General features: G+C 55.8%; 1 protein-coding gene across 1 annotated transcript; it reads right to left on the minus strand.

Annotated features, from left to right (window-relative positions):
• Positions 1–24,549, minus strand: MYH6 (myosin heavy chain 6). Its single transcript, XM_057543373.1, has 37 exons — positions 24,334–24,549; positions 23,005–23,148; positions 22,604–22,760; positions 22,479–22,506; positions 22,078–22,189; positions 21,717–21,809; positions 20,703–20,766; positions 20,338–20,436; positions 19,803–19,906; positions 19,580–19,718; positions 17,631–17,899; positions 17,176–17,346; positions 15,663–15,972; positions 14,901–14,971; positions 14,523–14,610; positions 14,315–14,432; positions 14,046–14,169; positions 13,625–13,761; positions 12,115–12,370; positions 11,726–11,968; positions 11,400–11,576; positions 10,969–11,114; positions 10,652–10,742; positions 8,135–8,524; positions 7,658–7,784; positions 7,448–7,566; positions 6,889–7,085; positions 6,140–6,323; positions 5,801–5,966; positions 5,541–5,665; positions 4,312–4,620; positions 3,869–4,072; positions 2,864–2,989; positions 2,496–2,771; positions 1,250–1,345; positions 440–574; positions 1–79 (listed from the first exon to the last, which is right to left on the minus strand). The coding sequence occupies exons 1-37, from the start codon at positions 24,532–24,534 to the stop codon at positions 56–58; spliced, it is 5,820 nt and encodes a 1,939-aa protein (XP_057399356.1). The 5' UTR covers positions 24,535–24,549; the 3' UTR covers positions 1–55.
• Between the last annotated feature and the right edge of the window lie 890 nt (positions 24,550–25,439).

A 25,439-nucleotide genomic window follows, 5' to 3' on the forward strand; every position in this document is an offset into this window, starting at 1 on the left:
GAGTCTGGCACTCATGTTTATTGCAGGTCAGCAAGAGCGAGGTTCAGAGGCAGTGTCACTCCTCATCGTGCATTTTTTGCTGAGAAAGAATAAAAGGTGTGAGGGGGCAGCTGGCGGGAGGGAGGAAGGGTGTGTGGGGGAATCTCCAGGGCTTTGAGGGGCCTAAGGGAGATGCCCTTAGTGGGGAGAGGTTCAGGCCTCAGGGATCTTGGGGTCCCATTTAGGGGTCCTTGTGGTTCGGAGGGTTGGGACTGGGCTTTCTAAGGAGGTTCCAGTCTGTGGGGGGCTTCTCTGAGCAGGAGGGGGGATGCTCAGGTGTGAGTGCTGTGGGACCCTCAGGGCTATCCAAATACAGGGGGAGGAGTGCCCACTAAGAGGGCACTGACATTGGGGCCGCGCTGCAAGGGGGGTGAGTAGCGGGGTCTGGGGAGGGACCCACCTTGGCGCCGATGTCGCGGCTCTTGGCCCGCAGTTTGTTGACCTGGGACTCGGCGATGTCCGCCCGCTCCTCTGCCTCATCCAGCTCGTGCTGCACCTTGCGGAACTTGGACAGGTTGGTGTTGGCCTGTTCTTCCTGCGGGGGTTTGGGGGGCGGGAGGATGAGGAGAGAGGGGGCCCAGCCTCCTAGTCTGGGGGATTCCCTGTCCCTGACCAGGGGCTCCGCGCTCTTACCCCTCACCCGTGTTCCTGCAACAGCCTTGCCAAGGGTGTCCTGCTCCTGGCTTGGCCCCCTCCTCAAACTTGTCCAGCATTCAGACTCCCAGCCACTCGCTGCCCAAGAGGAATCCCAAGCTGCCTGGTCTCCCTGCCCTCAGAATCCAGCTTCACCGCACCTGTCCAACTGTGACCCTGACAGATGCTCCTGGGCCGCCAGGGGTTCCTGCACAGGTGTGCTCATCAGCATGTCACATTCACACTTCTGTCCTCCCCACTGTGCTATGCCTGCTCAGGTCCTCTTCCAGGCCCAGTTGTCCTGCCACCGTCCAGCCTTCAGCACTGGCTGGCCCCCTGACCTCCATTAGCAGCTGCACTGCCTTCTCTTGGGCTTACCGGTATACGGATTACAAGCAGCTTGTGGGCAGGTCCTGGGTGGAATAAGCTTTGCTCTTATGAACTTAGAGTGCCTGACACAGCTCTGAGTTTGAGAGTTAAAGTGAATAGCAAACCCTCCATCCAGGCCTCACGCTGGGGTGGACACTTGCTGGTTCTGACACATAGGAGGGGTGTGTGGAGGAAACCATGAACTCACTGCCTCCTCGGCCTGGCGCTTGTAGGCCTTGACCTTCAGCTGCAGCTTGTCCACCAGGTCCTGCAGCCGCAGCAGGTTCTTCCTGTCTTCTTCCGTCTGGGGGCATGTGGGCGGGAGAAGCCAGTGTTGGGGGAGGAGCGAGAGCGATTACCTTTCCCTCCCTCACCACCCCATCTTCTCCTCACTCCTTAGCTGCTCCTCCCTCCAACAGGCCAGGTCAGAGAGCTGGTGGGGAAACTTCATCTCTGACACTACTTATAGGTCAAAGGACACGGCAAGGTCCTCAGTCCAGGATCTAAAAAGCAAGGAGGGCTGTGGCCCTAAGGTGAGAAATGGGAGGAGGGGCTCGGAACCAAACGGGATTTCTTCATCTGATAATATGGAGACATCAGGGCTGTTCCAGCTCTAATCTGGAGCACCAGAGGTGCTCTTGGCCAGTGGTTCTGGAGTGACCAGAGAGGACTAATGAGGAAAGCAGAAAGAAGGGATTATCATAATCCAGATCATTCTAATCTATCATAACCCAATATGCATTGTACTGGGTCAGGTATCGGGCACCAGGATCAGTGGCTCCAATGTCGCGTGATCATTCCTGATCATTGCATGTGCTAGGATGCTATTGCCACTTATGCCCACAATACACCTGAAGTTCTACATCTGTATCTCTTTCCTGTGTCTCTCATATCCAGCTGTCAAATGGACCAATACCCCCTTTCTCTGTCTCTCCTGGCCAGGCACACTGTGAAAATACCAGATCAAGGGCATAAGCTCTGAGCTATACAGATGGAGGGCTTAGAACATTTTGGGATTTCTTTCTCTAAGGTCTTCTGTTTGTTGTCCCAGAAGTTCCATGGAAGATCTGAGTCTTTTCCCATCCCTGACTTTTATCACAAAAATGCCACACAATGCCCCTGCCTCTGAGGCTGGTGGAAATATGGCTTGGACTGTTCTGAAGCCTTCACGGTAGCACTTCAGGTTATTAAAAAACTGGGGAAATGCTGGTTCAAAGAGCTTTCAAGAAGTAGAAGTAGATTCTCCCTTCGCTAGAAAAATTCATGGACTCGAGCCAAACTGTCTCCAGAGATTGTGAAAGAAAATTAATCTCAAGACAGCTTCTCAAGGAGCAGGTGGCAGGAGGGCTGGGAGGCTCTGTGCGGGGCCTGTGTGGGTCAGGAGGTGGGGCGAGGGATGTGCTTTCACGTCCACTCCTAAGGGCCCGGCCCCAGAGCAGCCGCTGCGCCCGCACCTGGTAGGTGAGCTCCTTGATGCGACGCTCACTCTTCCTCATGCCCTTGATCGACTCCGCGTTGCGCTTCTGCTCGGCTTCCAGCTCATTCTCCAGCTCCCGCACCCGGGCCTCCAGCTTCTGCAGCTGCTTCTTGCCGCCCTTGAGGGCGATCTGCTCGGCCTCGTCCAGCCGGTGCTGCAGGTCCTTGATGGTCTGCTCCATGTTCTTCTTCATGCGCTCCAGGTGCGCGCTGGTGTCCTGCTCCTTCTTCAGCTCCTCCGCCATCATGGCAGCCTGTGCACGGGAGAGAGAGGTGACACGTGGTCAAAGTCTTCAAGCCAAAGGAAACCTTATCTTGGAGCAGGCAGGGGGGCGGGGGGACGCACGTCCGTGATGGCCTTCTTGGCCTTCTCCTCGGCGTTCCTGCACTCCTGCACTGCCTCCTCCACTTCACTCTGAAGCTGGGACAGGTCTGCCTCCATCTTCTTCTTCTGGTTGATGAGGCTGGTGTTCTAGATAAAGGTAAAGAAAACTATAGAATGTATGCTTTGCTGCCTGATTCTACACTTTTACCCAGAGAAAATTAGAACTGGTCATTTTTTTAAAAACATGTCTTGCTTTTAGTATTTTCCTTGTTTTGCACCTGTTTTCTCTTTTCCTATGAAAATAGATATATTCTAGACATTATATCTAAAGGGACTCAGCTCTGAAGAAAGACTTCAAGCAGGAAAGCGTCTGTAGTTCTACTCCTGAGCTCTGTAGTAACATGTCTGTGCAGGAGTATGAAAATATTCCGAGGAAAATGGGAAAAACTTGTTTAAAGGGACAGTATCCTGGAAGTGATTATAGTTATAGAAAGAGTGGGGTAAGGAAGAGAGGACCACATCAGTGGGTGATGTCATTCCCATATGTACTAGATTACGGAACAAAACTCCACAGGGCAGTGCAGTAAGATGGACATAAAAACTCATTACCGAGTATAGCTGAAAACTGTGTATGGGATTGCAGAAAAATGGTGTTCTGTGGAGAATTTGGTTTGCAAGTAGATGCGGTTGTGCTTCTTTCAACTCCAAAAGTCCCATTTTAATACAGCAAGCTGAGGCTGGCTGTCTTCTAGATGTAGGACGTCACATCACAGCATGCATTCCACGATTCCCAGATTTGTGATTTTTGCCAGGCACCACCCATCAACCATGACACTCTTAGCTTTTAAGTGTAGACCCCTTTCTGAAGGTTGTGGTTCCGCAGCCCTGACTAACAGAGGCGAGCTGGTCCAAGAGATGAGATAATTTATGATCCAGGTTGGACATATGCTTTCTCAGGGCATCTGATTCAGAACATTGTTAGATGTCCTGGCTCTGCTGCTCAGCGGGTTCCTCCTGGCCTCTCACCTGGGAGTGCAGCAGCTGCACCCGCTCGCTGGTCTCGATCAGCTCCTGCTCGGCCAGCTTCCGGGACCGCTCCGTCTGCTCCACCACGGCCCGCAGCTCCTCCAGTTCGGCCTGCAGCAGGTTGTTGCGCCGCTCCACGATGGCGATGTTCTCCTTCAGGTCATCGTTGGCACGGACCGCGTCATCCAGCTGGATCTGGGTGTCCTGCGCATCAGGAGAGTGGGCGTGAGAGAGGGAGCTGGGCTCTGGCCCATCAGAAGGCCGCAGCTGAACTGGATGCTGTGGAGAGCCCCTGGCGGCGGCTCAGGTGGGACCTGTGGGAGGTGTCTGCGACGGCCCAGGGGCAGGAGGGATCTGGTGCTGTGATGGGACACCACCACCCAACTCGGCCACCACCCCTCCCTGGGTGAGGTGACTTCCTGCTCCCAAGAGTCACCGTGTACCTTCAGCAAGCTCTGGAGGCTCTTGACTTGCTTCTGGGCCTCAGCGGCCACGCGGTTGGCGTGGCTGAGCTGGATCTCCATCTCGTTGAGGTCGCCCTCCATCTTCTTCTTCACCCGCAGGGCCTCGTTGCGGCTGCGCGTCTCCGCGTCCAGGGAGGTCTGCAGGGAGTCCACCACCCGCAGGTGGTTGCGCTTCGCCTGCTCCATCTCCTCATCCTTCTCTGCCAGCTTCCGCTCCATCTCTGCCTTGATCTGGTTGAACTCCAGCTGGGCCCGGAGGATCTTGCCCTCCTCGTGCTCCAGGGAGGCCTGGAGGGGAGAGGGATCGAAGTAGACAGTCAGGGCACAGGGTACATTGGGGAGGGAGGCTGGGAGGATGCAAGGTGTCAGCCAGGAGGGGAAGAGCTGAGAAGAGATGCAGAGGGGGGACCTGCATCCCAGGCCATCCGGGTGCTCTGGGGTAGGAAGTGCTGGATACCCCCGGTTTCCTCTGTCAAGGAAAGGGTTCTGAGCTCACAATTGTCAAGACCCTCCAGCACCAACACTGCATGATCCTGACCCATCTAAAATATCATAGAAAAGGGAAGGATTTTTACAACCACAAATTCAAACATTTCTCTTTGTTTCCCAGGTCCCTCACCCTGTAGTGAAAAAAGTTAGAAGCCCCAAATCTCAGGGCTATCGCTAGGTTCTTACAAATGAACATATTATATATTATATAATATATATATAATATATATTAAGTGCTTAAGCATGTTACCTCATTTAATCTTCATAATAGTCATGCGTAAAATCTTATGAGGTATATACAACTGATGCCATTTTACAGATGAGAAAACCGAGGTACAGATAGGTTAAGGAACTTGCCCAATGACATAGTGGTGGTCCTGAAGCCAAGTTTCAAACTCAAGTCTGTTTGACTCTGGAGCCCCTGCTCCCACCCGCTGTCTGAGGGGTTGTTATGATGGCCAGGTTTCAACTTTATAAACCCAGTGGGAAACAAACCTATGATCAAGCTGTGTGTGGCATTTTCCTTTGCACAGACCTTGGCTTTGGAGGTAGTCATGGGTAGTGGGTATATGACCTTGGACTAAGAATAAGGAGCTGATAGATTTTGTCTTGGGTCAGCGTCACCCCCAGGTGAGGTAGAGTGCGGAGTCAGAGACAGGAGGGCAGGGGTGGGTAGGAGAGGGTCGGAGGCAGGGGTGCAGGCAGAGCCAGGCCCTCACCTCGGCCTCCTCCAGGGCCGACTGCAACTCCAGCTTCTCGGCCTCCAGTTGCTTGCGGACCTTCTCCAGCTCGTGGATGGTCTTTCCACTGGAGCCCAGCTGCTCCGTCAGGTCGGAGATCTCCTCTGTGGGAGGGGCGGGCCGCTCAGCTGGGGCAGCCGTGGTCCAACGGGGGGCACGCCTCTAGCAGCCGCTGGGTGGCGCCACGTGCGGACCCTCCCTGCCCCGCCCCCGCCCCCGCCCCCGGCCTGGGCCCGCACCCTGCAGGTTCTTGTTCTCCCGCTTGAAGGTCTCCAGGTGCTCCAGGGACTCCTCGTAGGCGTTCTTGAGCTTGAAGAGCTCGGTGCTGAGGGAGCGCGCCTCCTTCTGCGACGACTCCAGCTCCGACTGCGACTCCTCGTACTTCTGCTTCCACTCGGCCAGGATCTGCGTGGACGCGACGCGGCTCACCGGGCAGCCCCAGCCCCACCCCCAGGGGCGCCCAGGCCCCCGTCCTGGGCTCAGCCTCCTGCCGGCCTCTGCCTCCCGGGAGGACGTTCCCGACTCCCGCCTGCCCGCCTGCTCTGGCCCCTGGCTGCGAGCCCCCGGGCTGGGCCCACCTTGTCGAAGTTCCTCTGTTTCTTGTCCAGAGCCGCGGCGGCCGCGTTGGAGCGCTCCACGTCCACCATCAGGTCTTCGATCTCATTCTGCAGCCGGTGCTTGGTCTTCTCCAGCGAGGAGCACTTGGCGTTGACTGCCTCGACGGCCTCCTCCGCGTCCTGCAGCCTCTGGGCCAGCTTCTTCCTGCCCGGGGCGGTTGGGTGTATGTGTGTCACTCTACCTGGGAACAGCGGGGCCTTGGGACCGCCCCTCCCTGAACTGCCAGATGAGGAGGGCCCAGCCCTCCCACACAGCTCCTTGGGACACTGAGCAGCCCTTCAGGCCCTGGAACCCCAGCCTCCAGGGAGCCAGGGCTTCGGGTGCCTAGAACAGAGGCTCTTCCCTACGGGGAGCGGCATCAGGGTGGCAGCCCTCACCTCTCCCCACCCAGGCTGATCGGCGGTAGCTCCTCTGACCAACAAGCTTTTTGCTCGTCTTATACGTGAGCATCAGGTATAACCCGGGCCAAAAGCTCGCCCGTCACAGGAAGTGAGTCAGGGCCAGCCAGGGTTCACTCAGAGCGCAGGATCCCAGCTCCCTCGCAAGCACCTGTATTGCCCACCACGTTTCTCCCCACCTCCTCTCTTCCACCTCAGCCTTCCACTGCAGGTTGTCAATCTGCCTCCCATGCCCACTCTGCCTGTCTCTACCCATGTCCTCTTGAGCCTTCCTCTCTTAGAAGCAGGGTGGGGGGCTGCCCAGGACTCACTTGGCCTCCTCCAGCTCCTCGGTCCTCTGGATGGCGTCCGTCTCATACTTGGTCCTCCACTGGGCCACCTCCGAGTTGGCCTTGGACAGGACGCGCTGCAGCTCGGCCTTGGCCTCCGTCTCCTCCTCGTACTGCTCCCGCAGCAGGTCACAGTCGTGCCGGGCTGACTGCAGCGCGTGGGCCAGGGCGTTCTTCGCCTGGGAGAGGCAGCACCGGGAGGTGGGTTCAGCATCTGGGAAGGTGGGAGGGAAGGCCGTCTCCCCATTCTCCAGATCCTTTTCATATCTATGAACTTCAACCAAGCCCCGGCCTCCGTCAGGGTGAGGGCTGGTGTGGAATCTCAACACCTTAAGGTACCTTCCCAGTTTGCCCATCCCTTCCAAATAAGAAAGGGTGCACTCAGTGATGTTCGGGTGTGGCTTAGCTGAAGAGTAGAAGAACCTGGCCTGGAGGTTTTTTCATTACAGAGGCCTCTCTGCAGCTTCTAGTCTCCATTTCTGAGGTTGGTTGCCCCAGGGCTGCCATCAATCCTGTCCGCTGCCCCGTAGCCGGGCCTCACCTTGCCCTCCTCCTCCAGCTGCCTCTTGAGGTCCTCCAGCTGCTGGGTGTAGGAGAGCTTCCCTCGGGTCAGCTGGGAGATCAGCGCCTCCTTTTCCTCCAGTTGCCGGGACAGCTCACCTGCAGGTGGGAACAAGGGTTTGTGGGCCATGGAAGGGGGCAACTGATGCTCTTCCATGAGGCAGGTACAGGGCTGGTTAGGGGCACCCACCGCTCTCCGTCTGCAGCTTGGCTCGCTGGGTGGAGAAGTCATTGAGGGAGCGCTGGGCCTCTTCTAGCTTCGCCCGGTACTCATTGGCCTGGTCCTCCAGTGTCCGGGACACCTTCTCCAGGTTTGCCTTCAGGCAGTAAGGGACAAGAGAAAGGTGAGTGTGGGAGGGGCTGGGTTGACTGGAGGAAGGAAGGGAGGGCCAAGGTTGGGGAGAGCACAGAGGCAGGGGGTGGGGGGTGAAATGGGGCGGGGCTGGAGGGACACAATCTGGAGAGGCTGCATGAATTAAAGAAGGGAGAGATGGTGAGGAGATGGAGACACAGGTGGAGGGCAAGGCAGGTGCAAGGGAGAGAGGGAGAGAGAGCAGAGGGTGATGAAGGGAGTGAGAATAAGAGCGGTGGCAGAGAGGAAGTGGAAGTAAGGCGCACTGCGAGGCTGTGAGAGAGGAGAGGGCGAGGAGAGGAGAGCACGGCCCACCTTGGCCTTGATGATCTGCTCCATGTTGGAGGTGACGTCGTCCAGCTCCAGCTTGAACTCGCTCTTCTCCTTCTCCAGCTTCTGCTTCACGCGCTGCAGGTTGTCGATCTGCTCGCCCAGCTCAGCCACGCTGTCGGCGTGCTTCTTGCGCAGGGCGGCCGCCGTGGCCTCGTGCTGCAGCGTGGCCTCCTCCAGGTCCCGCCTCATCTTCTGGAACTCAGCCTCGCGCTTCTTGTTCATCTCGATCTGCACGGACGTGGCCCCGCCGGCCTCCTCCAGCCGCTCACTGATCTCCTCCAGCTCCCGGGACAGGTCTGAGCGCAGCTTCTCCACCTTGGCCCGGGCAGTGCGCTCGGCCTCCAGCTCCTCCTCCAGCTCCTCGATGCGTGCCTGGGCAGGGTATAGGGGGCTCAGACCCACCGCCTGACCCCTCCATCAGAGCCCCCTCCCCAGGGCTCTAGAAGGCTCCTGGCCAAAGCACCCAGGTCCTGCAGAGCAGTGGTTCTCACCAGGGGACATTCTGTGCCCCAGGGGACAGTCAACAAGGTCTGTAGACATTTTTGATTGTCATGACTTGGGGAAGGGGTGTTGCTACTGGCATCTAGTGGGCAGGGGCCAGGGAGGCTGCCAAACATCCTATAATACACAGACCATCAGTGGGAATTTGGTTGAAGCCAAACCTTCAAGGCATTTCCTGGAGGGGCATCTCAGACCCAGTCTGAGCATCTGCAGCCCTGATTCCTGAGAATCTGTGTTCAGAGAGGGATCTTGAGATCCCGTGAGGTCCTGGGTCTCAAAGATTCCACAGATTCACTAGGCTCTGCTCTGCTAATGATAAGACGGGAAAGCTGGTGCTTGTATTTTACAAATATTTGCAACAATATGCCTCAAAATAATCAAAAACTTTTGTAATCTTCCGAATTAACCACAAAGTCTAATCAACCATATTCCTCACTCTCCAGGGCTTACTTTATTTATGCCCAGGGCTGGGTTCCAGCTTAATTGTTCCCTTCCAGGCCAGGTGAGTGCTAGCAGGGTGCCCTCCTCTGTATCATGTCCCTACCTCATTATTTTCTGGCCTTAGCCTTGGCCTGACTAAATTGGGAGAATGTCCCATTTACCATTTTGATCTGTTGTCTGACTAGCCAGGAGCAAAGGGGAGGCTTGGTGGGATCCCTTCATCTGTGGTTATGGATGGTGTTGATGGAATGTGTGTGTGTGGGTCCTGGGAGCAGGAGAGAGAGGCCCACCATACCCCTGCTCCCAGGATGGAGAATGGGGACTGAGTGCAAGAGCTTGGGCAGGAGAGCCACAGCCCATTGCCAAGACCTGGTGAGGATAACAGCGCAGTTGTTCTGGGTTCAACAGTCAAAGAGGTTGACCAGACCGGGGTAGGAGAACCTGGGGACATCCTAATATTCGGGCTAAAACCCAGAAGGGGCACCCAAGAAGATGGGAGGGAAGAGTATCACTGAAGGCAGACCAGCCCCTGAGCAGCCCCCAGAGGAGGGGAATTGTGTTCATGTGTCACTTGTACCCTGGGCCATCGACCCTGAATGCTGAGGGGAGATCAGCTCTCTCCACTAGTGGTCCCATAAGAAAATGAGAGGATAAATAGCTGAGTCCCTGTGGCCTTGGGGTCACTATGTCCAGATGTGGCCGTATAGCTTCTGCAGCTATGAAATGGGAATGAGAGTACCTGCCTTCTTTGCTTCCAGGGCTCTTCTGACAAACACGGGACTAAAAGCACATTAGAATTCAGGGTGCATTAAAGGCAAGGGAGACTCTGGCTGTTAATTCAATCTCCTCCTGCAGAGGGATGAGAAAGCCATGGGAAAGACAAAAGAACATCTTCTTGCAAGTGGCTGGCTCACTTTTCTAGCCTGAGCTACATTAAAATGACATATATATGTCACCTCCTGGTTGACAAAGTGGGTTCCTAACAATATCTCTTCTGGTCCTCTGCAAGGCAAGGGTCATTAGTCCCATTTTACAGATGAGAGGAGAATCTGAGGCTCAGGAGGGGGGAGTGACTTGCTCAAGTTTGCAGGAGTTGACTCTATATCACGGTGCTCTGTGGGGATCCAGCCTGAGTTAGTGGCTAGGGTAAATACCTGGGAAGAATAAGAACAGAGCTTCCCATGGGAAGGTGCTCCACGAAGGCCGTTCTCACCCCCATGAAGCGGGGAGAAGCACCAAAAGTAAGGGTTAGAGGAGAACGGAGCCCTACCAATTGTCCCAGCGCAGAAAACCCATGAGGTGGCGCATAGCTCAGCAAGAGAAGCCCTTTTAGTAAGTATGATCCCCACCCTCTCCCCCAAATAGCCCTGCTGAAATAAGACATTATTGCTCTAGTGGGGGAAGGCTGATGTTCCCAAGTGCCTGTAAGTCAGGGCTGTTGGGGCCTCCGGGCGGCTTGGAGTTCTAGATACTGTCTAGAACCCTAAGCAGCTCCTGCAGCCTCAGCTGCCTCAGCGCCACTGAGCTCCCGGGTGGCTCCACCCAGAAGAACTTCACCTGGTTCTCCTTCAGTTTCTTCTGCAGCTGAAGGGCCAGTGCCTGCTCATCCTCAATCTTACTGTTCAGCTGATTAACATCAAACTCCTTCCTGGAGGAGAAGAGGGTGACAGGTGGTTTTCCTTTCTCTGTGCCCATCCTCTCCTTCTGCCTCGGCATGCGAGGACCAGTCCCCTCCCCCTGGCCCCGAGGGTGAAGGTGGGGGGCGGGGGCCGTGTGCCCAGAGCAGCCTTGGCCAGAGGTGCTGCAGCACCTTGCGCTCTAACCCTCAGGCCAGACACCCTCAGTAGCCCTTCCTGGCCGCTGCAGCCTCCTACTTCTTGAGCTTTTCTTCCAGCTGCAGCTTGTCGTTCTCTAGGTCCATGTTGCTCTCCTGGGTCAGCTTCAGGTCACCCTCCAGCTTCCGCTTTGCTCGCTCCAGGTCCATGCGCACCTTCTTCTCCTGCTCCAGGGATCCCTCCAGCTGGTGGAGAAAAGAAAATGAACAGGATGTAGGAAACCTGAGATCCACAGTGCATCCTCTTCTGCTCCCTTCTAAACCCAAAGTCCAGTGGGATTGGAAGTCAAACCAGCAGAGTTAGCCCTGCAAGCATGAAGGATTAGAGACCCAGCCTAGTGAGGAACTGCAGAAAGAAAAGGGCCCCAGGGGTCATGGAAGTGAGTTCTAGGGATTGGGAACCCCTTGGCCATCGGTGTTGCCTGAAGAATCCCAACCTGAGAGGGATGGAGCATGGTTGTTGCTACTCACATCATCCACCTGCTGCTCCAACTTGACCTTAGACTTGGTCAGGGTGTTGACCTTGTCTTCCTCAGCCTGAAGGTCATCCAGGGCCTGTTGGTGGGCCTCTTGCAGAGCTTTCTTCTCCTTGGTCAGCTTGGCAATGATCTCGTCCAGCCCAGCCATCTCCTCTGTCAGGTTCTTCACCTGTTGACCAAGAACCCCATCCCCTTTAGGGTCAAAGGTCACCAACCTGGAGACATCTGTGGAGACCTCCAATGCCAAGGACCAGGGCCACACTCAGGTCTGGGAATCCTGAGGAGACTTGGGCTGGAGCCAGAGGGAGCTGCCCTCACCTTGTTCTCTGTTGCGTGCTTCTCCTTCTCCACCTTGGCCAGTGTCAGCTCCAGGTCATCAATGTCCCTCTTGAGCTCAGAGCACTCGTCTTCCAGCTTGCGCTTCTTGGCCGTGAGCTCGGCGTTCATCTCCTCCTCGTCCTCCAGCCTCTCGGTCATCTCCTTCACCTTGGCCTCCAGCTGGATCTTGTTCTTGATCAGCTGGTCACAGCGCTCTTCTGCATCGTTGAGGTTGTCTTGTTCCTGGGAGAAGAGGACAGAGAGGAGAGATGGTGATGAAAGACAGGAGAGATCCAGGGTCTTAAAGAGAGCCAGAGCTCCGAGACTCATAGTCCATGGTGATGAGACGGGCTATAATCCAGGGGAGGGGAGAGGAGAAATGGTCTCACCGCCTGCACTTGGAGCTGCAGGTCATTCTTCTCCTGCAGCAGGGACACCATCTTCTCCTCCAGCTCCTTGCGCCGAGCCTCCGACTTCTCCAGCGTCTCTTTGAGGCGCCCAAACTCCTCCTTCATGGTGGCCATCTCCTTCTCTGTCTCTGCGCTCTTCAGCAGCGGTTTGATCTTGAAGTAGAGCTTCATCCAGGGCCAGTTCTTGACCCCCATGAAGGCCCGAATGTTCCACTGGATTACCAGCAGGGCATCCCTGGCAAAGAAACATGGAGGCAGGGAAGGGCACTGTAAAAGAGCACTTCGCAATCATGGGGCCAGCAGCACTCGGCTCCCAGCACATCTAAGCAAGTTTGTAGGCACCTGAGGGCAGGAACCCCGTCTTGTAGCCTTGATAGGCAACCCCACCTCAGCGTAACTACACTGAACATGGAGTTGCTCCATAAATATTTATTAATTGATCGATTCAACAAAAGGGCAGTTTATATCTTCCTTACTGGAGTATTAGTAGCTATGGAAGCTACCACTTGTAGAACGTCTACTGTGTTTGGTGTTTCTAATCTCATAAGAACCTCAAGCATGTTAAAAATATGATATTTTCCATTTAGGAATATCTATAATATATGTGTAAGTTATGAAGCATGAAACAAAATGACTGTCCATGAACCCATCACCCAAACAAGAACTAGAGCATTGCCATCATCGATTCTACCTGTGGGCTCCACCCCATCCCCTTTCCTGGTCCTTCCACCAGAAGCAGCCACTACCTTGAATCTTGTGTTTTTTGTTTCCTAACTTTTTCAAAAAATATTTTAACCATATATGTATGCATCTTTTAACAATATGCTATTTTAAAAATTATTTCTGAGCTTTATAAAAATCGCATCACACAATAGGTATCCTTCTGTGACTTGCTTTTGTGTATTCAGCAATATGCTCTTAAGGTTCAAACATATTGTACCATGTAGTTTTAGTTTCCTCCTTTTTCATTGCTTTATAATATTCCCCTGAATGAGTATACTACTATTCACCCATTCTCCTGTGGATGAAAATTCAAGTTGTTTCCAGATCTTTGCTATTTTGACCAATGCTACTATAAAGATTCTTTTTTGTCTCACGTTGAACACGTGCAGGAGTTTCTCTGTGGGAATGCACTCAGGAGTGGAAAGGTATGTAACTGTTCAACTTTAAAAGAAAATGATACATTGTTTTCCAAAGAGATTGCACACATTTACACATCCATAAGCAGTGGGTCAGACTTCTTGATTTTTGTCAATCTAGTGTTTTAAAATGGTATCTCATTGGAGTCTTAATTTGTATTTCCCTAAGGGGAATTTTCTTTTTTAAAGAATTCAAAATGAGACCCAGAGTGGCAAAGTCACTTGCCCAGGCTAGCTAGTAAGTGGTGGAGCCAGGATTTGAATTTAGGTCTCCTGACCCGCGCCACTTGGCTCTGCTTGTCTGCCTCTTACATCTCTAGGAGTGCCTCTCTCTTTCCCTCCATCCTCACCTGCGCTCCAGGATCTTCTTGAACTCAATGCGCATGAGCTGACCCCGGGCTTGTGCCTGGATGCGGGTGATGATGCGGCTCAGCCTCTCGTCCCGCATCTCCTCCAGCAGCCCCAGCAGCCCCGCCTTGAAGAACACCTGGGGGTGAGGGGTAGAGCCAAGGGGGCCACAGTCTCAGAGAAGGGTAGCCAGGGTGGAGGGAGAGTGTGGGAGACCCTGGCTCAGCTTCCCAGGGCCCTGTTACCCACACATCCTAGACCTGGGAGTGAAATGTGAAAAACAAGACAGAAAGGAAGCCTGGGTTCCAGCCCTTGGTTGATACTGGTAGCCAGGAATCAGGGGTCTGCCTTCCAAACTCCCAGCTGGTCCACTCAGCATGGTCGCACATCCTGCAACGCCACCCTACGGGGCTCTAGACTCACCTTGGTGTGGCCGAACTTGTACTGGTTGTGGTCAATGTCCAGGGAGCCCAGCAGCTTCTCTGACCCTTTCCTGCTGTCAATGAACTGGCCCTCGGGGATGGCTGCCGGGTTCAGGATGCGGTACCTGGGAGGGAGGTGCCCGTAGTTACCCACGTTCTGCACTGATCTGCTCTGCCCACAGAATCTGAGGCCACCTGAAGACTCCCCTCCCACCCGAGGCTGCCCACGCCCCCCCTGTTCCCTGAGCCCTGGGGGACCCTGATACCCACCTCTGCCGGAAGTCCCCGTAGAGGATGCGGTTGGGGAAGCCCTTCCTGCAGATGCGGATGCCCTCCAGCACGCCATTGCAGCGCAGCTGGTGCATGACCAAGGGGTTGTCCATCACCCCTGTGGCAGGAAGGGAGAGGGAGGGGGTCAGCCTTAGGGCAAGTGGATGCCAAGTGCCCTCTCCAGACTAGACCCTTGTGCATCGCTCACCGGGAGCCTTCCGTTCATTGGGGATGATGCAGCGCACAAAGTGAGGGTGGGTGGTCCTCAGGTTGGTCATCAGCTTGTTCAGATTCTCCTGGGGGTGGATGAGAGTTGGAGGTCAGGAGCCACAGGGACCATCCCTTTGGTCCCTGAGCCCTGGGCCCCAGACAACCTGTCACCAGAACCCTCAAAGGGATAGGGAGCTGACACATAATTTATGATGTGAGTTCAGACTTGTATAGAATTTACATGCCAAAAACGACCACATAACTCTAGCTTCTTTCCTTTCCAAACTCAGAGCATCAGGTTAGGGTGGTGCAGACAAAATGCTCTGGGCTGGGCCTGCCCACCACAAGTCTCTTGGCATCTCTGAGCCCTTCTTACCCAGTGGAGGGCCGATACTGTCTGAAATGATGAGCCCTTTTTCTTGCCTCCTTTGCCTTTACTGCTGTCCCCTAATAACAAGAGAAGGAATGATGAACAAGGGCTTGAAAACGGAGGAGCCCTCGGCTAGGGGCAAGGCTCTGCTGCTCACTAGATGTGTGACTTTGGGCAAGTTATTCTCTAAGTCTCAGTTTTCTCATGAGGAGGAGAAGAAGATTAGAAAAGATCAAGCATGGAGCGTGCCTTTCCAGTGCTTGGCACAAAGCAAGCATTGAAATAACATCAGTTCTTTCTCCTCCCAATCCCTTCTAACCCCGACCCATGCTTACATCTTTCCACTTTCTACTTTTCTTCTTGTACTTTACCCTCATCGTTTCAATTCACACCCTTTCTCTTCCTTCTCTGAACTGGAGGCGCGTTTGTTCTACTGTATGTTCAGTGATCCTCTCAACATTTACTGTGACCTCCTGCAGGCACGGCTCCATGCCAGGCCTGCTGCAGTGATGTACGTGCCACCCTCACTGACCTTCAGTCGCCCAGAGTCTTGAAGAGATGCACAGCATGTACAACAACGTCCATAACCCAAAGGGGAAAATGGCACTTCCACAGAAGGGGTAGAGATGGGCCGCTGTGGGATCTCCTGACCCCCTCCCGTGGCTCACAGGCTCCCTCCTGCCTTTAGAGTTGTGTGCTTTGAAGCAGCGGGATCCTGGCCCCTTGCACCTCCAGAACTGCTCTGGCAGCGCAGGGCTGCCCTCTTACCGACATCAGCGGAGGCATACGAAGAGAAGAGTGTGGCCATGAGCTTGAGGGAGGACTTCTGGTACAAGCCCACTACCGTCTCGTTGAGCGGGTCTTTGTTCTTCTCCAGCCAGCCTATGATGTTGTAGTCCACGGTGCCAGCGTAGTGGATCAGGGAGAAGTGGGCTTCCGGCTTCCCCTTGATGTTACGCGGCTTCTGGAAGTTGTTGGACTTGCCCAGGTGGTTGTCGTACAGCTTGGCCTTGAAGGTCATGTCAGTGGCCTTGGGGAACATGCACTCCTCCTCCAGGATGGACATGATGCCCATGGGCTGATGGCGGGGTGGGGAGGGGGAGAGCATCTCTGAGCGCACTCCCAGGCTTGCAGAGTCCCATACCCCGACAGAGGAGAGACTGAAGCCCAGTGTAGCAGGCAGGCCACAGAGAGCCCGAGCTGGTACCTCGTGTCCCGATACAGGAAGCCAATATTCCTGGAGTTAACCTAAATCCGAATACATTCAGATCTGGCCAATGTAACCTCTTTCTGCCCCAGTGGACCCAGAGAAGAGCCCTGTACTCCCAATCCCCACCCCCCGGCCCCCCAGGGCTCACAGAACAGCCCCTTCTTCCTGAATGGCTCCCTGCCCCAGCACAGGGTGAAGGCTGGGACAGAAGTGTGTCAGAGGCGCCAGACTACAGGGCAGGCCAGACTCGTGCCTATATGACGGGTAACAATCGTTCAAGGAATGGTTAGAGGGATCCAGGTTCTGCACAATGTCCTGCACTTCAGAAAGTGTAGCAGCTCTTGACTTTTCCTGGGACAGGGATCCTACTGAGAATTTGGCGAATCCAAAGACTCCCTCCCCAGAAAAATGCATGTACACACACACACTTGCATGTACACCTCTCCCACCACCAGTCCACACACACTTTTACATACAATTTCAGGGAAATCTGAGGCCTCTGGAAGAGCAGCACCCTGGATAACTACGCAAAGCTTGTGGGGAAGGCCCTGTCTTCTGACTGGCCGTGGCTGGGCTGGGGGAGGGGCAGTTGCTGCGGCCTCTGGCCTCCATCAGCAATGGAGCCCTGGGAGCAAGGCAGCACTGGGAGCCTCCCACCAGCTCCGTCCTGTCTCCTCTGAGGAACCTCCATAGACAAGAGGAGCTGAAGACAGGCTTATCCTCAGCCAACAGAGAGAGGATGGGAAGCCAACATGTCTAGTTTCAGCCTAGTTTCTTTCCACGAATGACGCTTCTCATGGGGTGTCAGAGGGGCCAGGAGCCCTCTCCTTCACTACATCCCCCTCTTAAGACCCTGGGAGGTGTCCACCAGACAGGACAAGGTCTTAGGTGCTGGGGAGAGAAGGAAGGGTTGGACCTGTGTATGCTTGTGATGTCACAGTGTGTGAAAGCAGGGCCTGGAAGGGGGTTTGGGATTCTGGGGACTAGTTTCCTGGGTGTAGAGGGACAGGGCTGCCACTTTGTCTGGGATGGCGGGTGAAGGGGACCTGGGTGGAGGGGCCGAAGCGGCACCTTCTCGATGAGGTCGATGCAGGCCTGCAGGTCCATGCCGAAGTCGATGAACTCCCACTCGATGCCCTCCTTCTTGTACTCCTCCTGCTCCAGCACGAACATGTGGTGGTTGAAGAACTGCTGCAGCTTCTCGTTGGTGAAGTTGATGCAGAGCTGCTCAAAGCTGTTGAACTACAGAGCAGGGGGGTGGGGGAGGGGAGCGGGTCAGGCGGGCAGCTGTCCGTGGCCCATGGGGTGGGCCCAGGGCTGCATCCAGCCCGGCAAGGGGTGCAGCTGGTCCCTCCCCTACCCTGTCAGGGCGGGGAGGGAGAGCCCCCTGAAGACACATGACCGTCTCCACCACTGCGGAGCCCACCACCGTCCCCGCGCCTGGTCTGTAGCCGGCTCAGCCAGCGGGGACTGCCTGTGCGGACCAGTGAGTTACTGTTCTCCCGGCCCCCGGGCTCCCCACTCACGTCGAAGATCTCGAAGCCGGCAATGTCCAGGACGCCTATGAAGTACTGGCGCGGCTGCCTGGTCTCCAGGGTGGCGTTGATCCGTGTCACCATCCAGTTGAACATCTTCTCGTATACGGCTTTGGCCAGCGCCCCGATGGAGTAGTACACCTGCTGGACATTCTGCCCCTTGGTGACGTACTCATTGCCCACCTTCACCCGAGGGTGGCACAGCCCCTTGAGCAGGTCGGCTGAGTTCAGCCCCATGAGGTAGGCGGACTTATCGGCATCTGGTGGAGAAGGAAAGGGATAAGCAAGCACTTTCAGCAGACCCTCTTTCCCTGCCCAGGACCATCAGGTCCTACCTCTCTCGTTAAAGAGTTGCAAATAGAAGCATGAAGGGCACAAGGCTTGCAGTGGTGACACAGCCAGTGTGTGCCCGAGTCAGGCTGGAGCCCAGGCCCCTCCCTCACCCCGGGACCTCCTACCACACTGCATCCCTTCGTCTCTCCAGGGCAGGGACTGTGGCTGATGATGTCCTCTGCTTCTTTCCTCCTTTGTCCCCAGTCCCAGGATCTAGCCCAGGACTGGGCATGCTCTACCCTGAATCTATGTGTTGGCCAACTTGACTGGCTGGGAAATCAAGGTTCCTAACAGCATGTTGGTCACCCTCCCCCAATCCCCAGCTCTCCAAATGTGCCATCCAACATATGATCTCTATTTAGAAGGAATTTATTTGGTTTAATTTCAAGAGTTTTGTGATAACTGGCGACATGCTATTGTGAAACTGAGGCTTGACATTTGATCTGAACAGACATAGAGAAGGGGTCCTTGAAGGTGGGCCAAGAGGAACGTTCTTGGGCGTTTGTCCAGCCCTGTTCACACCTTCACATCTCCTTCTCAAAGGATTCTCCAGATAGCCTTAGAGGGAGCTAGGAAGGGCTTTCGCTCCATTCCACTGAGGGGGAAACTGAGGCCCAGTTATGTGCCAATGCCCTGAGCTGTGTCCTGACCCTTGGCTTCCTGCCTTCCAAACAGAACATGGCACGGAGCCTGCGAGGGGCTCACCCAAGGCCTGGGCATCCCTCACATACACACTGCATTAGTGATGGGGATGTGCAGAGATCAGTCCTGTGCTTTCCTGGGCTTGGGGGTGTCTTGGGTGCAGAAGGAAATCTCCCCAATTCACTTCTGCTCTGTGCAGCTGGGTTGAGAAGCTAGCGGGATTGAGAGGCACCGCCCTGTCTGCCCACTTCTCCCATGTCCCTGCCTTCACCCACCCACAAGCCTCAGGTCCTCTGGGAGCCAGCCTGTCTAGGATGGAGGGTGGCATCTGGCTAGGTTCTAATGGAGAAGAAAGCCTGGAGCCTGGGCCAGGTGGACTGGGGGTGGGGCTGAGCCCGCCCCTGGGAGAAAGCACAGCCTTTTGACCACCTGCTTCTCCTATTCCTGGTTTCTTCCCACTTTCTCTATCGTGGTCCTAACATCGCTACTGTGAATGTAACTCCTTAAAAATCATCGAAAGGGGCACATCCCTGGTGGCGCAGTGGTTAAGAATCCGCCTGCCAATGCAGGGGACACGGGTTCAATTCCTGGTCTGAGAAGATCCCACATGTCGCGGAGCAACTAAGCCTGCGAGCCACAACTACTGAGCCCACGTGCCACAACTACTGAAGCCCGCGCTCTTAGAGCCCGTGCTCCGCAACAAGAGAAGCCACCGCAATGAGAAGCCTGCGCACCGCAACGAGAAGCCTGCGCACCGCAACGAAGAGTAGTCCCCGCTCACCGCAACTAGAGAGAGCCCGCGCGCAGCAACGAAGACACAACGCAGCCAAAAAAAAAAAAATCGTTGAAAGGCACCCCTTTTGGACACAGAATGGGAGACAGTGCTCCCAGAGGACTGTCTCTGCATGACGGGCGGACACCCATCCCCTCAGGCCTTCTCAGCGCCTGCTCTCCTGTCATCGAACCTTCAGTGCCGTCGGGCTCAGCCTGCTCCTCCCGCTGCTTCTGCTTGAACTTCATGTTTCCGTAGTGCATGATGGCGCCCGTCAGCTTGTAGACGCCGGCTTTCTCCTCAGGAGTGAAGCCCAGCACGTCGAAGGCGCTCTGGGGCAGGGCGAGAGAGGCAGAGTGGGTGGCGGGGCGGGTGGCCCAGCAGCCCCGGAGCCCTCCCACTGCCTCCTCACTCACATCCGTGGCCACCAGCTCCTCAGAGTCGTCGATGGAGGCCACGGACACCTCCCCCTGGGACACGAAGGCGTAGTCGTAGGGGTTGTTGGTGACCAGCAGCATGTCTGTCCAGGCGAGGGGCAGGGCAGGGGACAAGGGGGTGGGAGGGGGCACGGTGAGGGGAGGGGTGGGGAGAAGGGAAGAGCGGGAGTAGGTAGAGAGGAGGACCGTCAGCAAGGACCAAGGGGAGGAGCCAGAAGAAAAGGAAAAGTGGGCGGCGAGGACCCAGGGTGGGAGGATGGTGGGCGAATGACAGGTGGGAGAAGGGGAGGCAAGTGCAGAGGAGAAGGAGTAAAGCAACAAGGAAGGGTGGAAAGGGAGGCAAGAATTGACACAGGGGAGTCCAAGGTGAGGGAGGAAGAGAAAGGCAATGGGCAGATGGAAGGAGGGCGGGTGAGCAGGCTGGCGGGGCGGGTGAGGAGGAGGAGGGATCTGGCCTGCACAGGCGGGCTTGCTGAGGGCGCTGGGGGCAGCAGGGGCATCAGGCTGGGCTCACCCAGCAGCTCTGGCTTCTTGTTGGACAGGATCTGGTAGAATATGTGGTAGTTCCTCTCAGCCTTCAGCTGGAAGATCACCCGGGACTTCTCCAGGAGATCTGAAGTGAGGAGAGGGGAGGAAGGCAGGTAAGGAGGGAAAAAGCCAAGCCAGCAAAAGGGTGGAGGTCAGGGGAGAAGGGCTCTCACGGCAAGTGGAGAGAGCCAGGGGAAAGATATGGTTTAAAGGAAAAAGAATTCTAAAGCCAAGAGGCAAATGTAGACAGAGACAGAAGATGGAGTGGAAATGTTGAGGTGGGGCATCCAGCGGGAATGAAGGCAGAGGTGGAGGCACCGGAGGTGTGGGCAGGGCTCCCCACGTACTCACAGGTTTCTATGTCTGCAGAAGCCAACTTTCCAGTGGCTCCAAAGTGGATCCTGATGAATTTCCCCTGGGGGCAGATGGGACAAAGAGTGAGAGAACTGGCCAGAAGAGACGCATGGAGATCCTGGACCTCAATGCAACCAGAATGCCCTGGATGGTTCTGGAAATGTAAATGACTTCTTTGGAATCCCAGTTTAGTATCAGTAAAACAGGGAAGAGGATGCCCATCCCCACATGCCACCCAAGGATCTCTGAGCAGAAACGACACAGGAGGGGACTTCCCTGGCGGTCCAGCTGTTAGGACTCTGCTCTCCCAATGCAGGGGGCCCAGGTTCAATCCCTGGTCAGGGAACTATCAATAGATCCTGCACGCCGCAACTAAAGATCCCGCATGCCACAGTGAAGATCCCACGTGCTGCAGCTAAAGACCCAGCTCAGCCAAATAAATAAATATTCTTTTAAAAAAGAAAGAAATGACACAGGAATGAACACTGATAGAATGTGTCCTGCTTGTACCTCTGATATGATCTCTTGTAATCCTCCCAATAACCAGCAAGGTAGATACTACTACCTCTGTCTCACTGATGAAGGAACTGGGGCTCAGAGAGGTGTGGGGACTTGCTGGGCAGATGGAATGCTGGGGAATTGGCTCCAACGCCCATGCTCTCTTCCCACTTCCAGTGTGGAAGAGCTTTGGAAACAGTCATAAGGAAAATCTAGAATGTGACCCAAATCAGCCCTGTTACTCGGCTCTGGAACAGCTGTGGTGGCACTGGGTCTCTTTTCTTGAGTTCCCAGCACTCGGGGGCCAGGCTGAGTGGGGAGGGTTTGGAGTGCGTGCGTGCGTGTGTATGTGTGTGTGTGTGCGTGTGTGTGTGTGTGTGTGTGTGTGTTATTTGATATCCCAAAACCAAATGCAGGACAATCAACCAGGTGGGGTGACTGTTGGCAAAACTGCACCCCCCTTTTTTTGTTGAGGCCGCATGAGGCCAGTTGGCAGTGGTCAGGTGCACTCACGAAGCGGGAGGAGTTGTCGTTCCGGACGGTCTTGGCATTGCCGAAGGCCTCCAGGGCGGGGTTGGCCTGGATGATCTGGTCCTCCAGGGTGCCCTGCAGAGGGAGCAGAGCGCGGGGCTGCATCTCCAGTCCACCTCCAGGTGGTGGTGGGGAGGGCGGGGGTGTGGCTGGATGGACTGCTGGTGGGTCTGCAGCTCCAAGGGGTCATATTCAGACCTCAGAGTGTGTGTCTCCTGCCACATAGGTCTTGAGCACTGGGCTCAGGGATGCAGTCCACACTGTTTCCCAGGGCAGGGCTAGGGGTCACCTGGTCAGCCCGCCCCGCAGTCCCCCTCTGCCGAGCCCGTGGCCCACCCGTCACCTTCGTTGCATTGACGTTGTCCTTCTTGCCACGGTCACCTATGGCTGCGATGCTGGCAAAGTACTGGATGACACGTTTCGTGTTCACAGTCTTCCCTGCCCCAGATTCTCCGCTGGGGGCAACAGGGACCCATCAGAACCCAGATTCCCACCGTCCTCCATGCGAAGTTCAGCACTGCACCCTCCTCTCTCAGAGTCCCAGCCAGCTAATCCTCCTCCCCCGGGGCCCAGCTCCCTGCAGAGTCTGCCCAGCACTGTAGGTCACTCCGGCACTCCTCGGAGAGCCCAGTTCCTTGCAGTCTCCTCCTTAAACCTTTCCTCCCCACCCCATCACTCCCAGGAATCAGCCTGGGTCCCCCCCCCCAGCCCACGGCCCTCTGTGGGTGGATGGTGTTTGCTCACGTGATGAGGATTGACTGGTTCTCCCGATCTGGAAGAGAAAAGAGCAGAGGCAATGGGGTCAGGGCTGAGGGCCCAGGTCCACGGGTGTGGGGCTGAGGGGGCGCAGGTCAGAGCAGCCGGCCCACCTGTCAGCATGTACTGGTAGGCGTTGTCGGAGATGGAGAAGATATGGGGCGGCGCCTCGCTCCTCTTCTTGCCCCGGTAGGCGGCCACCACCTCGGCATTGTACACCGGCAGCCACTTGTAGGGGTTGACGGTTACACAGAAGAGGCCCGAGTAGGTCTGAAGCGGGAGATAGGGCAGTCACGAGAAGTTGGAAGGGAGAGCCTGGGTTGGGCAGTGGTGACAGGCAGAGGAGTCCCTGGTCAGCCCAGCTGGCTCCTCTCTTCCTGCAGCTGACTAGGGATGGGATGGGGGCAGAGAGCCCTTTGGAAGAGTTCCAACCCCCTTCCTGTGAGAGAATCGCCCCGGCCTACTTTGGACTCTGTGCAGGACAGGCTGCCCGCCGTGTGCAGGACACACTCACGTAGATCATCCAGGCTGCGTAGCGCTCCTTGAGGTTGAAAAGCACCGCAGGCTCGTGCAGGAAGGTCAGCATGGCCATGTCCTCAATCTTGTCGAACTTGGGCGGGTTCTGCTGCAACACCTGGTCCTCCTTCACGGTCACCACCTGGGGAGGGGGTAAGGGCAGTAGGACAGGGGTGACCACGCTCCCACCAGGACCCTTGCCAGCATCGCCCACTTACCTCCTCCCAGAATACAGACTGTGACCTGGTCTCGTTCCCCTAGCTCTTCTCTCACCAGTGCCTGGGCCCTGGCCCATAGCTCCCCATGCCCACTGTCTCTCCCTTCCTAGGGACTGTCCTAGAGTCCCTGTGTCTTGCCAGTTCCCCAGACCCTGTGCCCATGAGCATCACCTTTCAGTCCCTGCTTAATTGTCTAGGGCTGGCCACTCTCTGACCTGTGCACACACACCTTACCCTGACTCCTGGGGGCAGTACTTGAGGGCATCAATTGCTCAGGGCAAACCTTGGCACTACTGGAAAAACATCTCACCCATCTACCCTACACTCTTCATTGGTCACTGTCAAATGGTTTGATCGCCACCGGTCGGTTTGCCGTGCCCTGACATCATGAGATCCTGCAAGTAGGTATTCCAGCCTTTTTTTACAGTGGAGAAAGCTGTGGATCGAATAACTAAATGATTTGCCAGCATGGTGGCTGCTAGTGGCAGAGCTGGGTTCAGGGTCAAAGTCCCCAGAGGTTGTGGCCTGTTATCACACACCTCAATGGGACGCAACAGTCAGCCAGCATGTCTGCGAGGCACACGGTTCTGAGGCACTGCTGCTGACCAGTGGCAGTCCTCGTGGCTGGCATGAGGGACCAGGACCGTGGATTTCTGAGTGCCGGTTGTCAGCCCTGGACCGAGGGTTCAGTTTAAGGGTTCCTGCTCTTTGCGTTCATCGTTAAAAGTTTGCTCTTGGTATGGTTGGCGAGGACTGGGGAGAGTTGGTTCATGGAGGAAACTGAGGCAGAGTGGAGGGATGCAGGTTTGAGAAGGGAGCTTCATTTGATGCTGTGTCTATACCCTCTTTATCTACAAGTCCCCTCTGAGGAGGAAACCAGCTGAGGTTTTCGGCCGCCAGCATCCTCTCTGGCAACGGGCTGGCGTGGGACCTTGTTACACCTGCTCAGACCTAACAAGAAAGGTCAGTTCTCACTCAGATGCTGGGCTTCTCGAGGGGGGGGCTCATCCAGCACCCCCGCTGGCTTTGGCTCCTCTCCAGAGCCCCTCAGCTCCCACTGCATTTGGCTCCACCCCTGCACCCACCACCCTGTGCTGTGCCCCATGCACCTTGCCATTCTCCGTCTCGGCAGTGACCTTGCCTCCCTCCCGGGACAAGATCTTGGCCTTGACAAACTCTTCCTTGTCATCCGGCACGAAGCACTCAGTGCGGATGTCGAAAGGCCGGGTCTGGGCCTCTAGACGCTCCTTCTCTGATTTGCGGAGGTACTGGGCCGCCGCCCCAAAATCGGCCATCTGGGCATCGGTCATCTTGTCCCTCCTCTGCGGCTGAGACAGGAGGGCCCAGGCCTCAGTGGGTGGCATTGCCCTCTGCCCCCCGGCTCTCTGCCCCACCTCCTCACCACCTGGGTCCTATCACTCTCACCTCCCTACCTGGCCTGGGTCCCACCCTCCCCAACTCGGGTTCTGCTTCCCTTGCCCTCTGATGTGAAGCTGAAGGAGAATCTGTGAGGGGTCTGCGTGGCATGGAATTGGCTAGAGTTTGCTAAGGCGAGGTGCTGAGCTGCTCAGAGGAGAGACAGGGGGCCCCTGGTGCAGCAACTTGGCTTCCAGGAGGAAATTGGGGTGGTTCTCACCTGGCGATCTCTTCACAGAGAATCCTGGAGACTCTGGACCATGGGCGGAGCCACAGAGGTACAGCCAGGCAGAGGGAAGAACAGACAAGGAGAATGAGGAACAACGGAGGCAGGCCCGTGGGGAGAAGTAAGCCAGGAGGCTAAACCGAGAGCCAGCCGAGTGGGACAGACCGACATGGGCAGTCAGGGGCAGATGAGAGGCAGAGAGACAGGAAAGAAAGGATGCAGAGCTAGTACAAGTGAGAGGAGTGGGATGTGGAATCCGAGTTGGAAACAGAGAGGCAAGGAGATTAGAACACGCAGCCGTGAAGGGCAGGAGGAGAGACAGACAAAGAAGTATGATAGTGACAAGTACTGACAAAGACCAAGAGGCAAAATAAAATTGGACAAAGAGAGGGAAGCCATCCAAGGAGGGACAAAGATGGAGAAAGCACACGGAGGATACAGAAAGCAGGAGAGGACAGATGCAGGGAAAGAAATGCAGATAGGAGAAGAAAAGAGGTTTCTGGTTTTTCCCTTGGAACCTCCCCTCTGTCAGTGGAAACTTCCCAGGGCTGGAGAAAGTTTTAGCAGAACCCT

The sequence above is a fragment of the Balaenoptera acutorostrata genome, chromosome 3 (assembly GCF_949987535.1).
Source record: "Balaenoptera acutorostrata chromosome 3, mBalAcu1.1, whole genome shotgun sequence".
NCBI lineage: Eukaryota > Metazoa > Chordata > Mammalia > Artiodactyla > Balaenopteridae > Balaenoptera > Balaenoptera acutorostrata.